Raw genomic sequence first — 25,432 nt, 5'->3', positions numbered from 1 at the left:
TGTACATATGCCAGTCATATTTTTATTGTAGATATAAATTCTGTTATTAAAAAGTACCTTTCAGGTTTAACACTTTGACATTATTAATAGCATGACTTTCCTTCCTTTACATTTTTTCTTTTTATCTTTATCTTTTCTTTTGGCCTAAACCTGAAATGTTTCTTCTTTCTCATTTTATGTTAGAGTAGTGTATTAGAAACTACCCTTCAATCTTGTATTCAATGTATACTTGGTCTTTTTCAAGAGCTTTCATCAGAGGTAGTTTGACTTATCTGAGATGCTAAAGGTCTTTCCCTATCTACTATGGCATTCAAATTAAAACAGTCAAGATTTTATAATCTATTATTTTGGTAATTAACCTTTCAAAGAGGCAAATATATGATGTGCTTTACTAGGTATTCAAAAGAACTGCCTTGAAAGTCAGTTGCCATGTTAGAGAATTGAACCATGTAGAGCAATATACAATTAGAATATCAAAAATGGCACACTTACATAAGTCTGCAGGACGGATATAAAGGTTTTTGTGTGTGTGGTTTTTTTTGAGAACTAGGTGTCTTTCTTTCTTTCTGGATGCACTGGGTCTCTTAGTTGTGGCTTGCAGTCTCCTTAGTTGTGTTTCACCAGCTCCTTAGTTGCAGCAGGCAGGCTCCTTAGTTGCGGCTCACGGGCTCCTTAGTTGTGGAATGTGAACTTCTAGTTGTGGCATGCATGTGGGATCTAGTTCCTTGGGCAGGGATCGAACCCGGGCCCCCTGCATTGGGAGTGCGGAGTCTTAACCACTATGCCACCAGGAAAGTCTCAGATATAAAGGTTTAAGTGTTTTCATTCTGCTTTGGGAGATCACCTTTATTTATAGATGACCTTTCATAATCTCCCAGTAGTGATTTTTTTGTTTGTTTTTTGAGTGGTTCTTGATCTTGGACCGCTTAGAAAGATAGAATCAGTAGCAGTTTTAAATCCTCATTTTGTTTCATGGTAGACTTAGATATGAGAATGGGTAAAAGTATACTGGAAACGTTCAGGGTATAAAATTGTCTTCTTGGGCTTCCCTGGTGGTGCAGTGGTTGAGAGTCCACCTGCTGATGCAGGGGACACGGGTTCGTGCCCCGGTCCGGGAAGATCCCACATGCCACAAAGCGGCTGGGCCCGTGAGCCTTGGCCGCTGTGCGTCCGGGGCCTGTGCTCCGCAACGGGAGAGGCCCACATACCGCAAAAAAAAAAAAAAAAAAAAATTGTCTTCTCATGCATACCACTAATGGGGAATTTCATTTGGAATTACCCCCTGGAACCTTGGAATCTTCTTGCATATGGTAATAATGTAGGTTCCCATTGCCTTTGGTAGAGAAAATATCATCTACTGTCTCTAAAACATAGGATTTTTTATTGTTTTTATTTGAAAGGATAGCTGTTTTCCCTCATGTTCCTTTAGCGTTTTGTTTATTCCTCTCGCATGGCACAAATTACGACTCACAACATTGCTACTTATGTACATGGCTACTTGGCTCCTATTATTAGTTTCTTTAGGGCAAGTGCAACTGTGACTGGCCTTTTTTTTCCTTCAGTACCCCCCACGTCCAGGCACAGTGCCTTCAATACAGAAGGCATTCGGCAAAGTCAGAATTATGTAGTAGCCCATGTCTTTATAATTGTTTCTACTTGTCACTGTTCTTCCCTTCATTTCTATATTTTTCTTTTTTGCTTCCTTCCTGTCTCCTTTGTGGTGCTGCTTAAAGTGCTTGTTTGCTTTGGGTCAGAAAGCATCATTGCATCAGGAATATCTTTTTGACCATTGGCTATTAGATATTTTTGCTGCTGTTTACTTCCAAAAATAGTCCAAACAAACAAATCTAAGCATTTCAGCACTGTTCTAATTCCAGATTATTGACTATATTGGTAAATTGATATTTTATATAGATAAGCTCTTACTGTTTCCCTTTAGTCCTCAAACCTTTGAGGTCCGTAAGACCCAAAAGGGTGTCCATAAGGTCAAAACTATTTCATAATAATATTAAGACATCACTTGCCTTTTTCACTATGTTGGTATTTGCACTGATGGTGCAAAAACAATGGTAGGTAAAAACTGCTAGTGCCCTAGCATGAATCAAGGCCAAGATTCCAAACTGTCATTGTATCCTTAAAATTTTTAAATACTAGTTTCACTTAAGAATGTTCTTGATGAAGCAGTAGTTTTTAATAAGATGAATATATAAAGTTCAAGAAACTCTAGTTCTCCTAGTACTCATTAATAGAATTTTTAGACACCCCCCACCATGCAGTAATACATTTAAATGGCCAGTTTGAAAAGCTTTTTTTTTTTTTTTTTTTGGCTGCATTGGGTCTTCGTTGCCGTGCGTGGGCTTTCTCTAGTTGCGGCGAGCGGGATCTACTCTTCACTGCGGTGCGTGGGCTTCTCATTGCAGTGGCCTCTCTAGTTGCGGAGCACAGGCTCTAGGGCACGTGGGCTTCAGTAGTTGCAGCACATGGGATCAGTAGTTGAGGCATGCAGGCTCAGTAGTTGCAGCACGCGGGCTCTAGGGTGCCTGGGCTTCAGTAGTTGTGGCTCGCGGGCTCTAGGGTGCCTGGGCTTCAGTAGTTGTGGCTCGCGGGCTCTAGGGTGCCTGGGCTTCAGTAGTTGTGGCTCGCGGGCTCTAGGGTGCCTGGGCTTCAGTAGTTGTGGCTCGCGGGCTCTAGAGTGCAGGGTCAGTAGTTGTGGCGCACAGATTTAGTTGCTCCACGACAGGTAGGATCTTCCTGGACCAGGGATCGAACGCGTGTCCCCTGCATTGGCAGGCAGATTCTTAACCACTGTGCCACCAGGGAAGTCCTTGAGTAAAGAAGCTTTTTAAAGAAAAGTGGACAATCCAAATCGTTTTGCGAAAGCCCTTTTCAAGTATAAGAAAGCAGGACACTTTTGTTAAACTGTTAAAATGATATGCATTAAGTTTAGGTCAAAGTTTTGATACAGTAAAGATCTAAATTCTTAGTTTTATGTGTGATTTGTGACATATCAGGAATACTATGTAAAAGCAGTGTCCCCAGTACCTTTATACTTATTTTACAGGAATTGGACTATAATTTTATTACTTTACATAATTATCAGAACTTGTAAATGTCTTCATACATATGACAGTTAACATAGCTGTGATTTGTTCCAGAGCAGAGTTTTTCACTCAGGGCACACTCAACATTTATAAAATTGTTCTTTTGGAACAATTTTGTGATTTGCTTTTCAGTAATGTTGCTAGGACTTCATTGCAGGAAGTAAAGTATTTTTTAGTTCACTCCAGGCGATTGGTTATATAGGCCTTGGTTAATGTTATTTACAAATATGACTCAGGAGCCTTATGATAATGATGGCTATCATTTCATGATTGTTAATGGGATCGAGGCCAAGAGTTTTGGGGGGGACTTGAGCATCCCTCAGTTTTGGTGTGGGGAGCAGGGAAGTCCTGGAACCAGTCCCCCCAAACCTCACAGATACTGAGGGGTGATGGTATTCACTAAACCAAGACACTGACTACTTTTACTTTAATATGAATTTCTTAAATCTGATCTCTCCTCAAGTGTATAATGGAGAATAATTTTAGAACTCAGCCCTTTGAAGAGAGGAGACCTCAATAGAATACTAATTTGTTTTGCATAGACGGGTGATGCCAACTTCATTAGTTTGTGAGGGCTGCTGTAACAAAATACCACAGACTGGGTGGTTTAACCAGCAGACGTTTATTTTCTGCCATATCTGGAAGTTAGAAGTCCAAGATGAAAGTGTTGGCTGGTTCAGTTTCTTGTAAGGCCTTTCTTCTTGGGCTGCAGGTGGCCACCTTCTCGCTGTGTGCTCACATCACCTTTCCTCCATGCACACACATCCTTGGTGTCTCTTATAAGGACATCAGTCCTTTTGGATTAGGTCACTAACCTAACTACCTTTTTTAAGTTAGTCACCTCTATGAAGGACCTATCTCCAAATACATTACATTCTGAGGTACTGGGAGTTGAAACTTCAACATAGGAATTTTGGAGGGGACATAATTTTGTCCATAACACTAACATTTGTGTAAGAGCTAATGTTTGTTGAATACTGGCTGTGTGCCCATTACTGAACTAAGTGCTTAATACATATCTTCTGATTTTATGTGCACATTAGCCCTGTGATTATTGGCATCTCTGTTTTACATCTGAGGATGCAGAGACTTAGATTAAGTAACTTAGCTGAGAGATGGGATTGAAATTCCAGTTGTTTGGGCTCTAGTGTCCTTGTTCTCTTAGGCAAGAACTGGGTACTAGGAAGCAAAAGCACAGAGAGAAAAGGGTTAAAATATAAAATACAAACCTGTTTTGCAGTGTCCACTAAGTTCTTGCTAGTAAGTAACCTGTGAATTGGAAAATCATTTAATGCCAGCCCTGGTTGACTATTAATGTTTTCTTTAAAACTTGGGAGGAATTTTTGGTTTTAGGATGGAAACAGTGAATGAAGCTAAAGATTTTTAGCACATGATTTGTAATTATCAAAAACAAATTTGCTTTATTTTCAAGTTATTCAAAATCCCTTTCTGCTTTTTCTCTTTTGCAGAAGATTCTAGTGTTCCAGAAACCCCAGAAAATGAAAGAAAAGCAAGTATATCATATTTCAAGAATCAAAGAGGAATTCAATATATTGATTTGTCTTCAGATAGTGAAGATGTTGTTTCCCCAGATTGCTCCAGTACAGTTCAAGAGAAAAAATTCAGCAAAGACACGGTGATTATAGTGTAAGCAACTTAATGGATTCATTATATTTGCATGTATAAGACTTTTTTTGAGAAAAAGTTACTTAAACTGAAAATTTTTGATGACTTCCCCCCTTTTTTGCCTTTTCCTGACCGCATCTTCATCATTTTTCCCTAACTTAAGAGATATAGAGAGATGTGCGTGCGCGTGTGTGTGTGTGTGCGCGCGCGTGTGTGTGAGTGAGAAAGAGAGAGAGACTCTGGATAACTGATATTTTTTTTTTTTCCGGCTGGGCCATGCGCTGTGGGATCTTAGTTCCCCAACCAGGGAGTGAACCCAGGCCACCAGGCCACGGCAGTAAAAGCACCAAGTCCTAAGTACTGGACCACCAGGGAACTCCCATGGTTCTGATTTTCAATAAAAAGTTCAGTGAGAGCAAATATTTAAGTTTTTCATTCTCCATAGATAATTATTTTCACAAGTACCTTCAGTCACCTGTAACTGCTTTCTGATTTGTTCTTGAATCCTAGAGTCAAATCATTTTAACATTTTTGGGACACATTCATTGAGCTAGCACGGAGCTTTGTATGTTAGATAGAAAAACAGTAAATAAATTAAAAATGCAGTATGTCAAATAATACATATGATGGGCAAACAGGAAGGGAAATACAGGGTTTGGGGCCGGGCTAAGGGCATGGTTTCTAAAGCGCATGGTTGGAAAAGGCTTCATTAAGAAGATGATGCTTGAGCAAAGACGTGAAGGAGCTAAAAAAGGGAGCCATGTGGATATGGTGGGAGGGGCATTGGGAGTAGCCTGTTTAATGACCCTGAAGTAGTATTTTGCCTGTTGTTTTTGAGGAAAGTGGGCGGCGGGGCCGGGGCTGGGGGTAGTGGTGGCTAATGATGCGAAGTGAAGGACCTAAGGTCACAAGGTGCGGAGTGGGATAGGGAAAGAGCTTTATCATGTTAAGCCCATAGGCTGTTTGGCTTTTATTCTGAACGAGATGGGAAGCTAAAGGAACATATTGAGCAGAGGAGTAAAATGATCTGATCTATATGTTTAAAAGTTTTTAAGGCTGTAGGGGAGTCGTAGTAGAAGTGTGAATACTGTTGTAATAACCAAGGCAAAAGATGGTGGAAGCTTAAACCATGCTAGTAGGTATAGGAGTGAATAATAAGTGGTTAGATTCTAAATATACTCTGAAGGTAGAGCAGAGAGGATTTATCGATGGATTTCAAATGGAATGGGAGAGACGGGAGTCAGGGATGACCCTAAGATATCTGACCTGAGCAACTGGAAGGATGGAGCCAACCCTAACTGGGATGAGGAATGCTGCCTTGGGTGCAGTGGGGGAGCGCCTTTCGCGGGAAAGACCAGCAGCTCAGTCTCGGACGTGCTGTGATTGAGGAGACTCTTAGGCATCTGAAGTGGGCTTGTCAGGTAGGCAGTTGGAGTTGTGACATTCGGGTTCTGGAGAGAGGTCAAGGTTCCACATCTGAATTTACGAGTTATCAGGATACTTGATATTAAGAGGTACATGATTAGATGAAATCAGTAAGAGACACTAGTGTAGCTGGAAAACAGAAGATCTCTTAGTTGAAGGACTTAGGCCAGGCGAACTCTAGATTCTAGGAACAGGAGATGAGAAGAAACTTACAGAAGACTCTTAAGAAGGAGCAGTCATTGAGGTAAGAAAAAAGTCAGAAGGTTGTGTGATCAGAAGCTAAGTGAAGAAAGTGTGGCAGAGGTGCAAGAGCTTAACACTGTCCACTCCCAAGATGAGGATTTCCTCTTAAAATGAACTTCTTTGTGTATATAAGCCCTGATGAACATGCCTTTATCCTGAATTTCACTATGAAATAAAAAATAGTGATGATCCTGTGTGGTAAATCCTAAGGAAAATTGATATTATATTAGCACTTCAAATTTTACTTTTTATTTTGAAAAAAATTTAAACTTACGGAAAAGTTGCAAGAATAATCAATTTCCACATCCTTTTAAAAAGATTAAGATTCACCCATTGTTAACATTTCCCCACGTTTGCTTGTCACCTTCTTCATAAAATAATAATTAGAATTATTACTGAAACCTTTGCCTCTAATAATTTCACGTTTATCTCCTAAGAACAAGGTCATTCTCTTACATAACAAGAGTAGCATTTCTTTTTTTTTTTTTTTTAATTTTTTTTTTTAATTTTTTTTTGGCCACACCTCGTGGCTTGCAGGATCTTAGTTCCCCAACCAGGGATCGAAGCTGAGCCCCATGAGTGAAAGCTCTGAGTCCTAACCACTGGACCGCCGGGGAATTCCCTCCAAAAGTAGCATTTCAAATTCACAAATACTGATTAACGTTGGTGCAGTAATATCATCTAATATATAGTCCGTATTTAAATTTTACCAGTTATCCCAATAATGTTCTTTATAGTAGTGCTACTCAGAGTACTGGTTTATCAGTAAGGAATGTGCCCTAGAATGTAAATTAATGTACTCATTCCTTCACCAAGAAAGTCTTGTAATGAAAAGAAAAAAAAAAAAAAAAAAACTGAACTAAGCAATGTGTTTTTCCTTCTGTTTTAAGTTCTTTATCTTGTCATGGATAGATAACAAACAGTTTGATTTCGAGGACTAGCAGTCAGTCCATGGATCATATTTTGAGTAGTACTTTATAGTAAAGTTTTTTCCAGCATCATACATTGGGTTTAGTTTTTCATGTGTCTTTAGTCTCGTTTAATCTGAAAGTTTCTCAGCCTTTTTGATTCTCATGATAATTGGCCTTTGAAGGTAACAAGCCAGGTTTTTTAGGATGTCTCTCAATTTCTGCATCCCTGTTGTTTCTTCATGATTAAATTTAGGTTAAGTGATAGGAGTTACATAAATGATTTTGTGTCCTCCTCAGTGTGTTATGTTAGGAGGCACACTGATAACCAGTTTGTCTCATTATTGGTGAAGTGAACTTAACCACTCAGAAGCCTGCCAGGTTTCTCCTATAAAGTTAACCATTTTCCCATTTTTAATGATTAAGTAATCTCTGATGAGATACTTTAAGACTGGGTAAGGATCCTCTTCCTTAGCAGACTTCCCTTCAATAGTTGTAGCATCTGTTGATGATTCTTGCCTGAATCCGTTATTACATTGGTAGTTGTGAAATGTGGTATTCTAACTAGCATTCTAGAATTTATACTTGCTATTCTACTATAGATAGTTTTCCCTTTTCTCCTTATTTATTCATATATTTATTTAGCACAGTGAATACAAAAATGGAATTATAGGTGCGTTTTTGCTCAACTGATTATAATCTATTACTATTATTACTCATTTTGATGCTGAAATTGCTCAGTTTTGGCAGGTGAGGGCCCCTTTACACAGACTCTGGATTTGAGAGGTTCCTATCATTTTTTGAGCCTTTCCCTTCTGGCGCAAGATGTTGCAGACTAGTGTTTTCCCTACTCCAAGCCTGAAATTAGAATTAACCATTTCTCCAAGTATCACTGGTTCCTTTTTAAAGGAATGGAATTTGGAAATCTGTGTACTGGTTGTGTCCTTCCTTTGCTATTGGGTGAAGCAGGGGATTATGTCATTGCCCTTTTAGCAAGAATGGGCTAGGATATAAGAGAACCAGAGAATGTTGTTTGTTTGTTTTTTAAATCATGAGTTTATAATAATATATTTCATTCTAATCTACTAATACAAGGCTCCTCCTTGCCTCTTCTCTATATTTCTTTCTCTGACAGTGAGAACTCTGCTTCCACCAATATCATTATATTTGCTAATTTGTTCAATCACTCAGTGTACATAAAATAGTTTCAGAATTGCTATAATCATGCTTCTTGACCATTAAGCTCACTATGAGTTTAATATTTGTTTATAAGTTTTATTTTGTCTTTAGATGAGGGTATGATTACAGTACTTGGCTTACTTATTTAAATTTTTCATTGTTATTCACTTGAAATGTAGTTCAGTTCATTAATTTCTATTTGTATTCCTTTTAGGGTTTTTCCCTTGTCCCTCGTTTTAAAAATTTTACTTTCAAATATTTAAAATATTAACATAGTGCCAAAAATTAAAACTCCATGTACAGTGTGCTTAGAGAAGTATTAACTTTCTGTCCTTCTCCTTCTGACCCTTTCCTCCTCCTACCTCAGAACTAACCAGTTTGTTTAGTTTCTAGTCATAATTTGTTTTTCTTTCGTTTATCTTTTCTTCTTGTTTCCTACACAGAAGATAGCACTGTGTCTTGTATTGTGTATGTATAGATATATATGTACATTTATTCTCTATTTTATTAACTTAGCAGTATATATATCCTGGAAATCATGTCAGCTCATAAAAATCTGTATTCTGTTTCACAACTCCATAGTACTGCATTGTGTGCACGTTCCACAGTTACAGTCATTACCCATGCATGGGCCTTTTTGGTTATCAGGATTTCTTAACCTTGACATTGTTGACGTTTTGGACTAGGTAGTTCTTTGTTGTGAGGGGCTGTCCTGTACGTTGTAGGATGTTTAGCAGAATCCCTGATCTCTACTGGCTAGATGCCAAGTAGCACCTCTCTAGTCAAGACAATCAAAAATGTCTCTAGACATTGCCACATGTCCTCTGGGGGCAGAATTGCCCCCCTTTTGAGAACCACTGATATAGATGCTAGGAACTCTGGCAATTGCTGCAATCTCTCAGGAAGCATTAATAGATAAGAGGAGCTGAAGACAGAATCCTAGGTGATACTGGCAGTTCAGGGAGGTGAAAAAAGTAAGAAAGCCTTGTACAGAGATTAAGGACAGGCTAAGAGGTCAAAGGAAAATCAGAAGTAATGATGCTGCAGAGCCCCTGGGGTGAGGGTTAGGGTAGGGCTGCCTTTTCAAAAAGCAACAGTGATGGGAACACAGAGGAGAAGACAACCAGTGAAAGGTTCGGGGTGTTCTGGTTTGTGTTTTTAAATCACGTTTGACATTTTAGAGGGTATTATTGCCCTTAGGACAGTTTCACCAAAGTGATGGGGCAGAAGATATAAGCCAGTAAGTTGAGAACGATATAGGAAACGCTGAAATAGAAAATCAGCCTTATAAAATTTGTGAAGGAGAGGAGAGTCTGCTTCTTTCACTGCTGTGTCCACAGTGCCTAGAACCCCTGGCACACTGAATGAAATGCAGTCTTGAATGCACTGCAGGCTTGGGAGGAAGAGCTTAAGGAGAGAAAAGATTCAGGAGAGAAGATGGTAGGCAGTTAAGAGGGCCCTGTAGGAAGTAGAAAGGGCTAGAATGAATCCCTTAGCACTGAGAAGGGACTTCAGCAGAAGGGAGTAACTTGATCTGAGACCGGATAAAAGAACGCAAAATGGTCATTCTTGTTCTTGTAGATTTTTTTCTTTTACTTTTAAAGCTTCAGTCACATAAGAAGATAAAATAATAGCTAATGAACACTTATATATACCACCTACCTTTAACAATTTTTAATGTTTTCCCTTGTTTCATTATTTCATTAATTATTATTATTAGCTGAAGTATCTTGAAGTAAATTAAAGATTTCTTCCCTTAATACTTGCTGTACATCCCACTTCCAAAAAACAAGTACTGTTATCAGTGAACAGTCTCTACATCATCTAATTCCCAGTTTATATTCAGATTCCATGTGTTTTGTAGCTAGTTTTTCAAAACAGAACCCAAATAAGGTACATATACTGCATTTGGATGTCATGACTCTTAACTATCTTTTGATCTTAAAATAGTCCACTCCCCTCCTCTCCTCTTTTTTAAGGATTTTAACTTACTGAAGAGGTCAAGTCTTTTAGACAAAATAGACCTTTCTGATTGTTTCTTCATGATGGTATTGAATTTATTCCTCTGTTATTTGTATTTCCTGTAAATTGGGCATTAAGTCCAAGGCATGATAAGATTCATTATCAACCTGAAGACTTACTACATCAGGGGCACCTAAGTTTGTCCCATGGAATGATGATGAATCTGATCACTTAGTTAAGGTCGTGATGGTCAGAAGAGCAAGGACCTTTAAAGTGCTTATCCAGTACAGGAATGGAAAAGGATTCAAACCTGAAAGCTTCCATGTTCTCAGTGAACTAAGACACAGAATCAGTTAGGGAGCGTGAATGTAGTGAGGCAGAGTGAAATTTTATGGAGATGAGTACATAAGGAATGAAAAGTCTGGGTGTAATGGAAAGGGAGATACATGTAATTGTCTTCAAATATTGAAGGACAGACAGAGTGTTAAAAGAAGAGATTTATTTTACCTTGTTACTTTAGAACGGTTTTTCAGAGCAAGGTTCAAGAAGTCAGCCTAGAATCTTGTTAAAATACATATTCTTCATCCTTCACAATCTGTTTTGATATGTTTTCAGGGGATTCTTAGGCATAACCGGTGCCCTAACAGGTACAGCTGAACTAACATGAAAAAGTATAGAGAAGTTATTAAAATACACGTCCTGGATATGTGTCTAAGAGACTGTCCAAGAATAGAATTAGCTGCATAGCAAAGTCTGCATTCTCTGGCGCTAGGAATATACTTAACTATATTTCTTTCTTTGATTTCTATAACTTCTGCCCATTTGTTATACTTATGCTTTTTGATCTTCAGAATGCTTACTGTGGTAGAAAACCAAAATTTCAAAATGAGATTTTTTTTTGTTTGGAAATACACGAGTGAAATTTGGCTCACAATGTCTTTTATATAGGATAAACATATGAAGTGAAATGTAATGAGGTTAAGTTAGTTGTTGTTGCGTGAAGCCTTATATAAAATAAGTGCTCCCTGTCTGCGGAAGAAGTGTTTTGTTCTTGGTAGACAGTCTGATATTGAATGGGGCCATTCCGATTTTAACACTTAGATTCTGATCACCTAGCTAGGATATGAAAATTCTTTTATCTTTGTACTAGTGTATGCTTCAGAATTTCTCAGGAGCAACATGACAGCACTCATCTTTTATTCAGGGTACAGGTGAAAAAGTAGGAAAGAGAAAGTGGGTGTGCAATGGATGAGTATGGATCTTAACAAAATAAGTGCAGGTTTTTGCTGTTCTTTTCTATTCCAGCCCAGATAATTTGAGATATGTTCAAAGGGTGCTGACTTTGGGAATGTAGATTTATATGCACAACTGTACTGAAATGAAAAAAGTCATTTTAATCTTTGACAGGTATAGATTGCATTTATTATTGAAAAGAACTGCAAATATACTGTATTTTATATATACACATATATACAATTATAATGAAATCACCTTAGTAATACATTAAAACACTGTTTTTTTCCCTCTGAAAATATTTTTAGTTCTGAGCCATCTGAAGATGAAGAGTCCCAAGGCCTTCCTACCATGGCAGGTAGAAATAATAATGATATTTCAGAATTGGAAGACCTTTCGGAATTGGAAGACCTTAAAGATGCTAAACTTCAGACCTTGAAGGAACTTTTTCCACAGAGAAGTGACAGTGATTTACTTAAGGTTATACCCCTTTATAGTAATTGGTTATTATAGTTGTATTGATGATTAAAATGTCTCCTATATCCAGTGCTGTATTTAGTGGATAGTCATTTTTCTAAAGATATCTTATGTTTGAAGATAATTATTAACTTTAATATTTAATAAAGGCAAATGCCAGAGATTTACTTGTTGAGTCTTATAGTAGGTGAGGTTTATTCACCTATAAATAGTACAATCTGGGCTTCTCTGTGTCTCACATAGGTTGTGAAGTTTTTTGTGTTTGAATAGTTCTAAAACGGGGACAACCTTCCTCCCCCCACCTCTCACTAGAAACTCAGAAATGTCAGGAGGCTTTTTTTCTTGTTTTCCCCCCGAAATAACAAGGAGTTGCTGTTCACATTTAGTGCATGTGACCAGGGATGCTAAACACCCTACAATACTGAGGACAGTCCTGCATAACAGAAGAATTGGCTGCCAATAGCACCCTTGCCGAGAAAGATTGATTGAACTATAGAAACAAAATAAGTGGCTGTAGTTGGACTGTTATAGGTATCTATGTCTTATTATAAGAGCAAATAAAAACTCACCATTCCATTAAGTTTTAGGTAGAGAATAAATCTCGGAAGGTTAGTAAATAGTTTATCCCTAGCTCTGCCACTTAGTAATTGAATGATCTTCGGGGAATCATTTAATTATAGGTGCATAGTTTTTTCGCCTTTGTATTTATCATCACCACCACCCACCTGCCCGACAGTTCCCCTTCCCCAAGCTGGTACCGTATCTGTGTGGGCTTGGCAGGTAACTCTGAAGTGGTGGACATTGGCACATACCCTTTCTAAGAGGGGTAGCTGCTCCTTAGCTTCGGTAAGATATGACCATGTGAAATCAATGACAGCCTGTTTTTATCGAATAATTCAGATTTTCAAATAAAGTGAAAAGACTGGATTTTTATTTTGTGTTGATCATCAATTTAACAGCTTTATTGAGATACAATTTACATGCCGTAAAGATCACCTATTTAAAGTGTATAATTTATTGGGTTTTAGCATATTTACAGAGTTGTGCAACCATCACCATAATCTAATTTTAGAACATCTTAATCATTCCAGAAAGAAACCTTGTACCTATTAGCAGTCACTCTCCATTTCCCTCCCCCAGTCCTAGACAACCACTAATTTCTGTCTTTATAGATTTGCCTATTCTGGACATTTCATATAAGTGGGAACATAGAATGTGTGATCTTTTATGACTGACTTCTTGCACTTAGTATAAGGTTTTGATGTTCTTTCATGTTGTATCGGTACTCATTCCTTTTTATGGTAACTAAAGAAAGACAAAACCAAAGATACCATTCAGGTCAAGCAAAATATGTCTGAACCAAAAATGGTCCTAGGCCTGCTAGTTTGAACTCTTTAAGTGTAGATTATATTATTCCTTTGTTCTCTGGTATATTTAATATGAAGCTTTTTTTCCCAGATCATTTTGATACCTTCTTACTGTTAGCTAAATGAAACTTTAATGGTATCTTGGGTCTATATTTTCCCCTTCTAGTAGCATAATTTGCCTCCCAATGGGTTTTTTTCCTAGAAAAAGAAGGAACAGATGTAGCCACTAGTAGCAACACTTAAAAGTGTTGGAAAGAACTTTCAGCAGAATAAACATGATGGAATAGTAAAATATTCAACATAAAGAAACAAATCTCAGTTTAAAAATACTTTAGCTTGATTGCCAGTTTTTCAGGTAGTTCAAGGGGATTTATTTCCTATAGAAACATTGATCTTTAATTTTATAATTACAGTGGAAAAATAGGATTGATCTCAATAAATGAACTTTGTATGTGTATTTCAGTAGTATCTGAAATCTTGGGAATTTAGCCTATCACTTGCTCAAAACAGCACTCTCTTGAAGTAATCTGGATTTCAAGTGATCTCCCATCATTTCAAAAGATTTAAAGGTGACATAGGTTACTCTACAGAGGCTTTTAGACCCACATAAAGTAATTTAGGAAGTTATAAAATATAAATTAGTCCTAGGCTTGATAAGAATATGCTTTGACTATTTTGAAAATGAGGGGCTTACAGGATATCTGAGGATCCAAGATGAGGAAAACTAGTATAGAAAAGAGCATTATCAATTTGTTTTGAGGCTATTTAATTTAATACAAAAATAACTTATTTTAAAAAGTGAGATCTTTTTAAAACAAGTAGCTCATTGGAAATACAGGAAACTATAGCAAGAGAAAAATATGGGGTAGTTTTTTCTGAAATCCAAAATGTTACAGAATAGTATAAAAAATAGTATTTTGAAACTTAATTATGTAAGCCATATATTAATATGTTCTTGAACAAAATCAAGCAATTTAATTTAGAGCAATTTAGAAATAGAGCAAATTTCAAGAGTCCTTTATCCCACTCAAGAAGTATTAGATTAAAAAAAAATTATGCCAGAATTGTGGTTTATTTTAAATATCTGTCAGTGTCTCTCGCTCTCTCCCTCCTTCCCTCCCTCTCTCCTTCTCCCCTCTCTTTCCCTCTCCTTCCCTTCCTTTCTCTCCCTCTCTCTTTCCTTCTCCTTCCCTTTCCCTCCCTCCCTCCCTCTCTCTCTCTCTCTCTCTCTCTCTCTCTCTCACACACACACACACACACACACACACACGCGCGCGCGCACACACACACACACACACACACACACACAGTGCCTGAACTCACTCATAGGTAGGAAGTTTTTGAGACTTTAGTGCACAGCCTTGCAATTAAAATAACAAAACCTTGAATACACTGTACATAGACTATGTTTTATTTTTTGCTTTAAAGTGGTGATAAATAAATCTAATATATTTTAAGATATGCTTAGGTAAGTTCAGACCTTTTAGATAAACCAGATTTTCTGAAAATTTATCATAGGATTTAATGAACTTAAGCTAATACGTATGTATATTTCTCCACTCTGTATATTTAATATATTCGTTCTTCAATGTTTGGTAACTTTGTGAAATAATTCTTAAAGTATTATTTTTAAAACATTAATCTTTTCTCATTTTGTTAGTTAATTGAATCAACCAGCACTATGGATGGAGCAATTGCTGCTGCCTTGCTGATGTTTGGTGATGCAGGTATGCCTGACTTTGTTTCAAGCCATGCTGACTTAACTAGTTATATAATAAATATCTTCTCATTTTAATATTACTCTTTAATTTACCAAGCTCCTTCATGAATTCTTAGAGGAACCTTAGGAGGTATTAACAGCTTCAGGGTTTTTAGATGAAAATTGTGAAGAGTAAGAAGTTTTAAAAAAAAAAAAAGGTTAAGGGAATTACCTGAGGTCATAAAGCTACTTGGGAACTGGATTTTCTAGGTTGATATTTTTTCCCCAAAAAAGGGAAGGGGGCAGTTTTTTCATTGGTAATTTTGCTTGTTCTCTATAGATCAAATCTCATATCAGTGAAGTTTTGGGAGGTATGTGTTCTTTCTTAAGTGTCCTTGCTAATTGCATTATAGTTTTATTTACATAAATCTGAGTCAGGAACATAATGTCTTAAGGAACGTCCTAGCTGGTAATCAGCATTCCTACATTTAGTAAATATTTACTCTGTAATCCAGGCTTAGAATACAAAAATAAATACATTTAATGGAGCTTGCATTATAAAAAACACCTCCAGTTATTTTTTTAGTAAATGCTATGTAGATTTTTTTTTTGTACATACCAAACAAGTAAAAATAACCTATAATCTCACTACCAAATAATTTAAGGAATGAAAGCAAACCTACACACTATTATACAACACACACACACATTAGATTACAGAATATGATTATAGTATTGGTTTACATTTTAAGAAAAATCATTTGATGATTTACCATGGATAACTTGTCAGTGCAATCAGATTTATCTAATGAAAAAATGCCTCCAAAACATTCCTCTGTAACTACTAATAAACAGTTTATTAACTGTTTCTCTGTTAATTCACATTTATGGTTACATTATTTCATTAACTGTAGTACAAAAGTAAATAGCCTTGTAAGTAAATCTTTATGTTATTATTTCTATAGGCTAAACTTCAAACTAGGATGCTGAATCAAAGGGTATGCACATTTTAAAATTGAACATGCACTTCAGTGTTAATTTTAAAAGTTCTGCCAATTTATGTGTCCATCGACAGTGTGAATGGGCGCCCGTTTTCCTAAGTGGGTAGTTATACAAAAATAGAAAACACCATAATGTGTTCTCATGGGCCCATCATCTTTCTTCAACAATTATCTACCTCATATTTACCCCCCTAAATAGATTGTATTGGAGTGGATCCAAAGATGATGATATTTTATCCACATGATCTCTCATTCATAACCAAATCATACAGTTCTTCCTTTTCCTTTACTTACTAGCTGTATAACCTTGGGCAGTGTTGCCTAACTTTTCTGTCTGTCTCCATTGCAGGAAAATAGTATGATAATAGTATCAAACTCTTAGATTGTTATGAAGAAGTGATAAAGTTATTGTAAATTTCTTATAGTGAGTGGCACATAGTTAGTACATGTTAGCCTTTCTTTGTTCTTAAGGGCCGTCTGATAATAGGAAATGGTACAGGAGAAGGTTGAGTGTGTCTTCATGACAGTATCCCTACTGTAAAAGTTCCTGAAAAATGGTAGGCTCAGTTAACATTTGTTGAGTTGCTAAATGGTTTGGGGCATTTTACATGTTCTTTCTTGTCTTCATAATATCTCAGTATTCCAGAATCTTTCCACTGAAAAATTTGTTGGATAACTTTATTCCACAGCAGTGTCTAATCTTTTTTCTCTTGAGCAATTTATGTCATTCCACTTTATTCATTAATTTAACAGATATTTATTGTGCATCTACTGTTGGATGCGAGATGCTATTTTAGGCACTGAGGGTACATGCCAAAACAAAATGGACAAAACCTCTGCCCTCATGGAGTTTACAGTCCTTATTAAGTTTGAACTTAAGCTGAGGTTTTTTTATTCTCATTCTTATACTAGACTGATATAATTTTTTTTTTTTTAGTGTTAAGTGTCAAATTACAAGGAAAGAAAAAAATCAGGTTTTTCTTGTTTTTTTTAAGTAAACTTCCATGCTTCCTCTTAGAATGGACAGGATAGTCATATATCAGTCATCCTTATCTTTAGACTAGTACACTTAGAGGTAATGTATAGAATGACAGCTTTGTCTCACCAACAAAAGGCCTGTAAGACATCTTGGACAGTTCCACAAATCTTGATGTTGAACATTGGTTTTACCACAAATTACAATCTTTTATAGACAGTATCATCCTGCATGTTAAACAATAAGGGTATCTTTTTTGCATCGCCTTCTGAAAGTTTTCATTTATGAATAAGTTATAAAAACAAAAATGTGTATCTGAAATTTTACCCTGCTTTAAAAGGTAAAAATATGAATTTACTGATGTTGTCAGGAGTCTAGCTATTTCTTCCATTTCTCTATATATGTATGAGTAGGCAAAACATTTTTATGTGACTGTCATCCTGTTATTTTTGCTGTTTTGTAACCTTCTTTATTTCTAAAAGTCTACTCAGTTCTTTGTAAAAGTGTATCCTGACTTGTGTAATAGCTTATTAATGGGCACTTAGATACTTAATTAAAAAATTTTTATGTACGCCTAAGCAAACATTCTCCATCAGTTTTGTAAATAAATTCCTAGAAGAAGAATTGTTGGACTGAAAGAAACACACATCTAAAATTCTGAGATGTATTATTTAGACTACCTTCCAGAAACACTGTTAACAATTTATAATGTTTAGAAGTGGCTCTTTGCCCACAGTCTGCTACAACTGTCCTTTTAATCTTAGGATGAATAAAAAAAGGGTACTTTATTTTACCTGTCTTTAGTTATTAATGAGGTTGACCATCTTTTCTCTTTTTTTTTCCTATTGAACTGCCTGTTTGTGTTCTTTGTTCATATTTTCTTTTTACAGTTTCATGTTTTACTTTTTATTTTAAATATTGAATTTAAGGAAAAAATATTTTTATTTGGGGTGTGAGGTACATGTCTAACCTACTTTTTTTCTGCCTGAAATTGATGATGGGTGCACCCCAAAAAAGGTGGGAATGTATGAGACATGTAATTGGGAAGTGGTATTTAACATAGAATATTAACTTGTTTTCTTTAGATATATGCACAATTTTTGGTTAATAATTATAAATATATATGTAGGTAACTAAGCATTGTGTGCTCTTATGTAACCTTTTGTACTAAATTTTTAGTTATGTGTTTTCTCCCACATATATTTGCAGATTTATGTCTGTAGCCATTTTATATACATGTAAAAATTTGATTCCATATTATTAACCACAGAAAGATACATAAACAGATACTTAGGGCTGAAGAATTCTTTATTGACCAAGAAAAAGCTTTTGTTCTTTTTAAGAAAGGATTAAACATGTCTAGGTGACATGGCATAAATCAACTAGTTTGAAGCTTTTTTTCAGACTTTGAATATTAGGATATTACTGATGGTATTCACTTAACCCCAGCATATATAGATGATAGAGTGGTGGTTATATTTTCCCCTTTTTAAAGTGGATGCTGGCAATTAGTTGGCATATGCAGAATGCACATTTACTTTATGAAACAAAGGGGAAAAAATTTAAGCATGCATACTTAAAGCATGTAATTACTATACACTGAAATGTTGATGGCATTCAGTTTTGTTATAGCCATATTATGAAATTTTCATGCTAACAGCTTAAAAGCTGTCATGTCTGTATTTATTTTCAGTATTATGTTTCTACAAGTTTTATTTCTAACAGCATAGTTAGATATAATTAATAGTTGATATAATTAATACTGAAATCTTAAACCTTTGTAAGCTTTCAGCAACTGCTTTCATACTAGCACTGCAGTATGTCTCTGGAATTTGCTCTCTGAAAGCGAAGGTACTGAAGAAGTATATGAATGTATACAAAGTAAAAATTACGCAACATAGCCTCTCCAGATCATGTAGATTGAGTTCTCTCAGTCATAACAGAATGTGCAGATTTCCTATTACTGTCATACAGCCCTCTCTTGTGTTATACTTTCTTGTTTTTAGGTTAAGAGCATTAATCGCTCGAGCTCTCTGTATCTCAGTTCCTCCTAATTTGTAAAATGAGTTTATACTTACTTTGTAGGTTTCTTGTGGAAAGTAAATGAACAGCAGTTTATAAAAGTCCCCTGCAAAGCCTGGTACAGTAGACAATTATTGACAATTATCCGATGCTATTCAGATAAGCTGATGGGCTCAATTTTTTTTTTTTCACTACTGAACATTCAGGCATTGGGGAGAACCTCTTCCTACTATAGAATTACTTTCAATTTAAAGATGTGTATTTTTAGCATTAAATAATGTGATGGTTTACAAATAAGTACATTTTTACAGTGATTTCTACTTCTGAAAGACTGAAAAGAGGCTCTGTTTATTTTTCCTTCAATTCAGTTAACATTTATTGAATGTATGTCATATGTAGAAGAAATTACATTGGGCCTGATGTCAAGAGAACTGTCTACAAGTATATTCATTATAGTAACATTTTTGCCTTTGTTTTGCATTAATGATTCTTATAATATCTGTGCAAACTTTGAATGTCCTTCTCTGTTTTAGAAGGTGGTGGACCTAGGAAAAGAAAATTATCTTCTTCTTCAGAGCCATTTGAGGAAGATGAATTTAATGATGATCAGTCTATGAAAAAGAAGAGATTGGATCAAGTGAGTTAATTTGAATTGCAACATCAAAATTAGTTGCTTAAGCACAGAATTTGTTGAGTCTGTGGACATACTAAAAATGCACCTCAGTGAATCAGTCTTCTCTCTTACAACTAAGAAAATTTATGGTTGCATCTCATTTGTGACTGGTTTTGCTTTCTTTTTAATTTATCCAGTGTTAGTTGCTTATTTCTGAGTTATAAAATTAACTTAAAAAATATTCTAGTGGTGTGGTAAAGTACCTTTTGGGGAAAATATACTTTAAATTTTATTTCATAAAATTTAGTAGATACATATGGTTGAACAACACTTACGTAAAACAGTTGTTACCAGTACCAGCACCATTTCATACTCCTCAGTGACAACTACTTATAATTCTTATAGATGACTCCTTTGATATTTAACTGCTTATCTAAAAATAATAGTGGTTATGCTTTTACTGGGTTATTCTAGTGTTCCATTAACTTTTCCTTTATGGAGTAGATCTACTAAGAGGCCTCCCAGTGAATCTAGACATAGTCCTCCCTGTCTGTATTCATGACAGCACAATTTCTTTTTGGTAATCAAAATCAGTCACCCCAACTAGCACAGTAACCTCCTCCTTTGCCTGTGATTTAGTGATGCACGAAGCCGTAAATAGCAGATGGCAATCTGTACCCTAATTTAATGGGATAGTTGTGTCCCTCCATAGAAGTATTCTTGCTTTGAGAACTAATAACGATAGGAAGTAAAAATTCTTTGAGTTTTAGGTGTGAGGAGCTACTAGTATAAGAGACTAGGCCCACGTTTTAGTTTACAGACCTACGTATAACGGCTGTAGAAGAAATAGCATCGTATTGATTGCTGGTTCAAAGCACTTACTTTGCTTGTACATCTGTTGAACAGCATGTTAGCCTTGTAAGGTGTTAGCAACAGGTTCACATTCTGAATTTTCATTGTGATACCACTGTTCTGTATGCCAGCTCCTTCTAGGTATTGAGGCACATGGTGAGATCAGTGAATTCCATGAATTCCAGTGAAATTAGCTCCCCTGGCCAGAAACGTTGACCGTTGTGTCACAGTGTACTGTGACTGTGTTAAGCTTTCTATATATCTGTATATGATGCATTAGTTTCCTAAGGACAGCGTAGCAAAGGACCACAAACTGAGTGGCTTAAACAACAGAAATATATTGTCTCACAGTTCTGGAAGCTAGAAGTACAAGATCTAGGCATCAGCAGGGTTGGTTCCTCCTAAAGGCTGTTCCATCCTTCTCTAACTCACTGATTAGAGTTGGATTTGAGGGGATAGAAAATGAGTTGTTGGAGAGCTAGAGTCCCACCCTGATGATCTAACCACAGAAGACTTGGAACAATTTGCTGCTGACGGCCATGTGGATGCAGATGATGATTTGCTGGCAGTCTTTGGTCTTCCTTGACTTGTAGATCTCTGCCTTATCTTCACAGTGTATGCTCCCTGTGTGCTTGTCCATCTCCAAATTTCCTCTTTTTATGGGGACACCGGTCATTGGATTAGGGGCCCACCCTAATGACCTCATTTTAACTTGATTACCTCAGTAATAATTACCTTAGACCCTGTCTCCAAATGAGGTCATATTCTGAGGTACTGGGCATTATTCAACATAAGACTTTTAGAGGGACACAATTCAATCCATAACTAATGTTGCCAAATCCAGGGGGGTAGGAAAGGCTAATCCATACTCAGAGTAGATTTCTGTTACTGTCCCTTTCATGATGAAAGGGGTCGAATTTAATCAACTTGCCACCAGACAGTTGACTACATCTCCCAAGGAATGGTGCTGTCATGGGAACTCATTGTTGGCCTCTGCTTTGGCAGGTCAGGTACTCACCAGTAGCAGTAGCTAGATAAATGTTGGGGTGAGAAAGTCTTACCTTGTTGATCTGTGTGCACAAACTTAGTCCATGTTGCCATGGCCGTTTGTATATAGACACGTTGAGCATGCATCCAAGCGCATCCAAGCATGCATCCAGTCTTATTTTGGTGTTCAAAGAATGAATCATCTTGTCCACGTGATTATTAAAAACTCCTATGCAATAGATACATTTGCCGAACATTCATATATGATGCTCTTACCCTTACATTCTATTCTCAGAAAAACTTCTAAGTCCAACCGTGTACCTCTTCCCCGATCTTCCACTCTTGTTCTTCTCCTTGGCTGTTGTCCATGGTATATCATTGATCTGTACCTCTAACCATCTTTTCTATACAAAATGGGCAATAAGTTGTACTGCCTGAAGTTGTGTACAGTGCTGCCGTCTTCAATGGGATTATATTGTAAGCAGTTGTTCACATTCAGCTGGTTCTAACAGTTATGTAAACTCTGTAAAAGAAGTTCAAGATTTTTCTCCCACTTTATCTGATCATAAAGAATTCTGCAAAGTGCAGTAGATATTGGTTGAAGGAGGCTTTTTTTCTTCTGCCTCCAAAAACCACCTCTCTCATACAGTCTCGTGGTAAAAATGTGTTAGCAGCATTTATGGCTTACTGTTTAAAGTGAACATTTAAGATACTAATTACTGTAATTGAAGGTGAGAATGCAGATATGGTTATAGAATTTTAGAAGAGATTTAACATTGGAGTGGCCATTGCCACCATTTTAGAAGCCTGGAGTGATGTAACAAAAGAGTGTTTGCATTATGTATCGTGGAAAATTTTTCTTGACTTGATTTTTGATTTTGAAGAACTTGAACCTTCAGAGAAATATTTTAAAATTCACAACAAGCTGTTGGTTTAGGAAAACAAGTTGGATTTGAGGGGATAGAAAATGAAGATGTAGACTTGGAACAATTTGCTGCTGAAGGCCATGTGGATGCAGATGATGATGATGACAGTGACAATGAAAATCAGAAGTTTACACCATGACAGATTAACAATAAAGTTATCAGGTGTTTTAAATGTTGTTGAAAACAGTTTTACTGTTTACTTCAGCCTTTTCTTTACTGAAGATAGTGGCTTTAATGCTGAACATAGTAGGAGAGTTGTTCATGGCATCCAGTTGAATCTTGAACCTAACAGGCAGCTGTATTTGTTTTATTTTTTTCTTAAATATATATATTTTTAAATTTATTTATCTTATCCTTTTTTTTTTTGGCTGCGTTGGGTCTTCATTGCTGCGCGTGGGCTTTCTCTAGTTGAGGCGAGCCGGGGCTACCCTTCATTGCAGTGCGCAGTCTTCTCATTGTGGTCTCTTGTTGCAGTTGCAGAGCACGGGCTATAGGCGTGCGGGCTTCAGTAGTTGTGGCACGTGGGCTCAGTAGTTGTGGCACACGGGCTTAGTTGCTCCACAGCATGTGGGATCTTCCTGGACCAGGGCTTGAACCCGTGTCCCCTGCACTGGCAGGCGATTCTTAACCACTGTACCACCAGGGAAGCCCCAGACAGCTTTAATATGAGAGGAGGAGGCTAGCAAAGTTAGCAGACATTTATTGATTTTATTTATTTGTTTATTTTTAAGTTAATATGTATATTTTCAGCCATACAGCAGAGATAGCACAAGGATAGTGAGTCACGCCTTTCCATAACTGGTCATTTTCAAATAACTGTTCATCTACCATTTCATAGTAACTCATAAGCTACAACTCTTGCAATGTTAACATCCCCAAGCAAACTTGAGTTCATATTTATTTTAGTATTTACGTATTTCTTAACCATTTAACGTGTAAAATTATGCTACCCTTCTTTTAAGGTTTCTTCCTTTGTTTAAATGTGTCACTAATGAAGTTTTTGAATGTTATACCTCTAACACAATTTTTCTTAAACATGGTAGCTTTTATTTTCATCATTTTGCACGTGCAATAATTTTTGGAAATGGATGTGTCATGTTATAGTGGAACAGATTGTAGTTGTCAGCAGAAGAGGACAGGACCTTTCTTTGAAGCCATATGGGTCTCTGCCATGATTTTCCTGTTGGGGATTTCCAGAGACTTCAATACAACATCCTTATGAGCCACAGATTCTTTGGGAATCACTGCATTTACTTACTGGTCACAAAACCCAAGTGGCAAAGGACCTTGCACTGCACTCTGGACCTGCTACAGAGCCTTGTCTTAATCTGGGCCCCATTCCTGACAGACTTAAGGGCTCTTCATAAACTGATCAGAGCGGCACACACTGTACTGAAGTATATATATACATTGCCTCCAGGATCCAAAGAAGCCCACTGAAGTGTTGTGCCTCTCTCTCAGAGGCACCAGTGCCAGCCATTTGTCGTCTTTTTTTTTTCCGGAGTGGAATTTGCAGCATGCTCCAGATTGGACCCCTGTATAATTCATGAAAGTGGTGGGCCCAGGATTTGAGGGTGGTTATTTTCTACTCTAGCATGCATGTTTCTTACTAAGGTCATCTAAAAATAGCCACTGCTTCCTGCTTATCAAGTCCAATCTGTGTGACGTCTTCAGTATAGAGGATCAAAGTGATATACTGTGGACTGTGCAAAACTATCAAAGTCCTTGAGTACTGTTTTATGAAAGAGAGATGGAGATTCACCATAGCTCTGAAAACAGTGAAGGTGTATCCATCACTGACCCTGCCCAGACAAAAGCAGATTGCTTCTACTAGTCTCTTCTAATTACTGCTAGAGTAATAGTCTCATAGTTATATTGATTTTCTCTAGTAAAATTAGCAGCTGGTATAGCAGCTACAGTTGGAGTCGTCACCTGTTTGTTTATGATAATCTAAACTAATTCTCTATGACCCATGCAGCTTTTGTATAGGCCACGGAGGCAAATTACCCTGAGATCTGGGATGATGGAGTCAGTCTCTGCAGTTACCTCAGAAATATGGTGTTGCTGCTGCTGCTTCTTCAGAGGGACAATGCTAGTGCCTTAGATTTGGTATTTTCTACAATTATGGCCCTTAATCCATGGGTCAAGGAGCTAATGTGGGATTTCTGGCAGTGACAAATTTGTCAGTTGCAACTTTGCATTCTGAACCCAGAAAAATAACCACAGGATTGATTCATAACCCCTGGACCCACTAAGACGATTTGAGCCCAAAGGTTGTGTATCACCTGGCTTCTGTAAAGCTCGCGCATAACCACTGAACTGCGTAGGTATTTTCAGTCACCAGGTGTTAGCAGAGCTGATAGAAGTGTGGGATCCGAGAGCAAAGAGCAAATCGGCACACGACCTACTGAATGTTTAATTTGTGCTGTCACATATTTAATTCCCAAAAGATATTTACTGTTTTCCAAATATTTTAACTTTTTTTCTTCAGGTGAAATTCACATAGCATAAAATTAACCATTAAAAATTCAGCGACATTTAGTACATTCACAGTGTTGTACAACTACCACTCCTATCTAGTCCCAAAACATTTTTATCACCCAGTAATAGCATGCTGTATTTTTTAAGCAGTTTCTCCCCATTCTCTTCTCCCCCTAGCCCCTGCCAACCACCAGTCAGTTTTTTCTGTCTCTGGATTTACCTATTCTGAGTATTTCATATACATGTCATCATAAAATATATGACCTTCTGTGTCTAGCTTCTTTCACTTAGCTTGATATATTTGAGGTTCATCCATGTTGTAGCATGTGTCAGTACTTCATTCCTTTTTTTAGG

At 36.9% G+C, this 25,432-nt stretch overlaps 1 protein-coding gene across 6 annotated transcripts in view; it reads left to right on the top strand.

Annotated features, from left to right (window-relative positions):
* The window catches only part of SMARCAD1 (SNF2 related chromatin remodeling ATPase with DExD box 1), a 70,810-nt gene that overhangs the window by 11,438 nt on the left and 33,940 nt on the right, over positions 1 to 25,432 (top strand). For 3 of the 6 annotated variants that reach the window (XR_011377491.1, XM_030865657.2, XM_030865656.2), the window contains exons 3-6: positions 4,571 to 4,748; positions 11,986 to 12,157; positions 15,182 to 15,248; positions 19,753 to 19,856. Coding sequence is in view for 5 of the 6 variants with exons in the window: in XM_030865657.2 (XP_030721517.1) it covers positions 4,571 to 4,748; positions 11,986 to 12,157; positions 15,182 to 15,248; positions 19,753 to 19,856 (521 nt within the window). In the remaining variant the exon portion in view is untranslated. Of the gene's footprint in view, positions 1 to 4,570; positions 4,749 to 11,985; positions 12,158 to 15,181; positions 15,249 to 19,752; positions 19,857 to 25,432 lie in introns of those variants that run through there. The other 3 variants (XM_070045610.1, XM_060299785.2, XM_060299786.2) reach the window with 3 other exon arrangements.

The sequence above is a fragment of the Globicephala melas genome, chromosome 5 (genome assembly GCF_963455315.2).
Source record: "Globicephala melas chromosome 5, mGloMel1.2, whole genome shotgun sequence".
Lineage (NCBI taxonomy): Eukaryota > Metazoa > Chordata > Mammalia > Artiodactyla > Delphinidae > Globicephala > Globicephala melas.
This window is presented reverse-complemented; position numbering and strand designations above follow the sequence as displayed.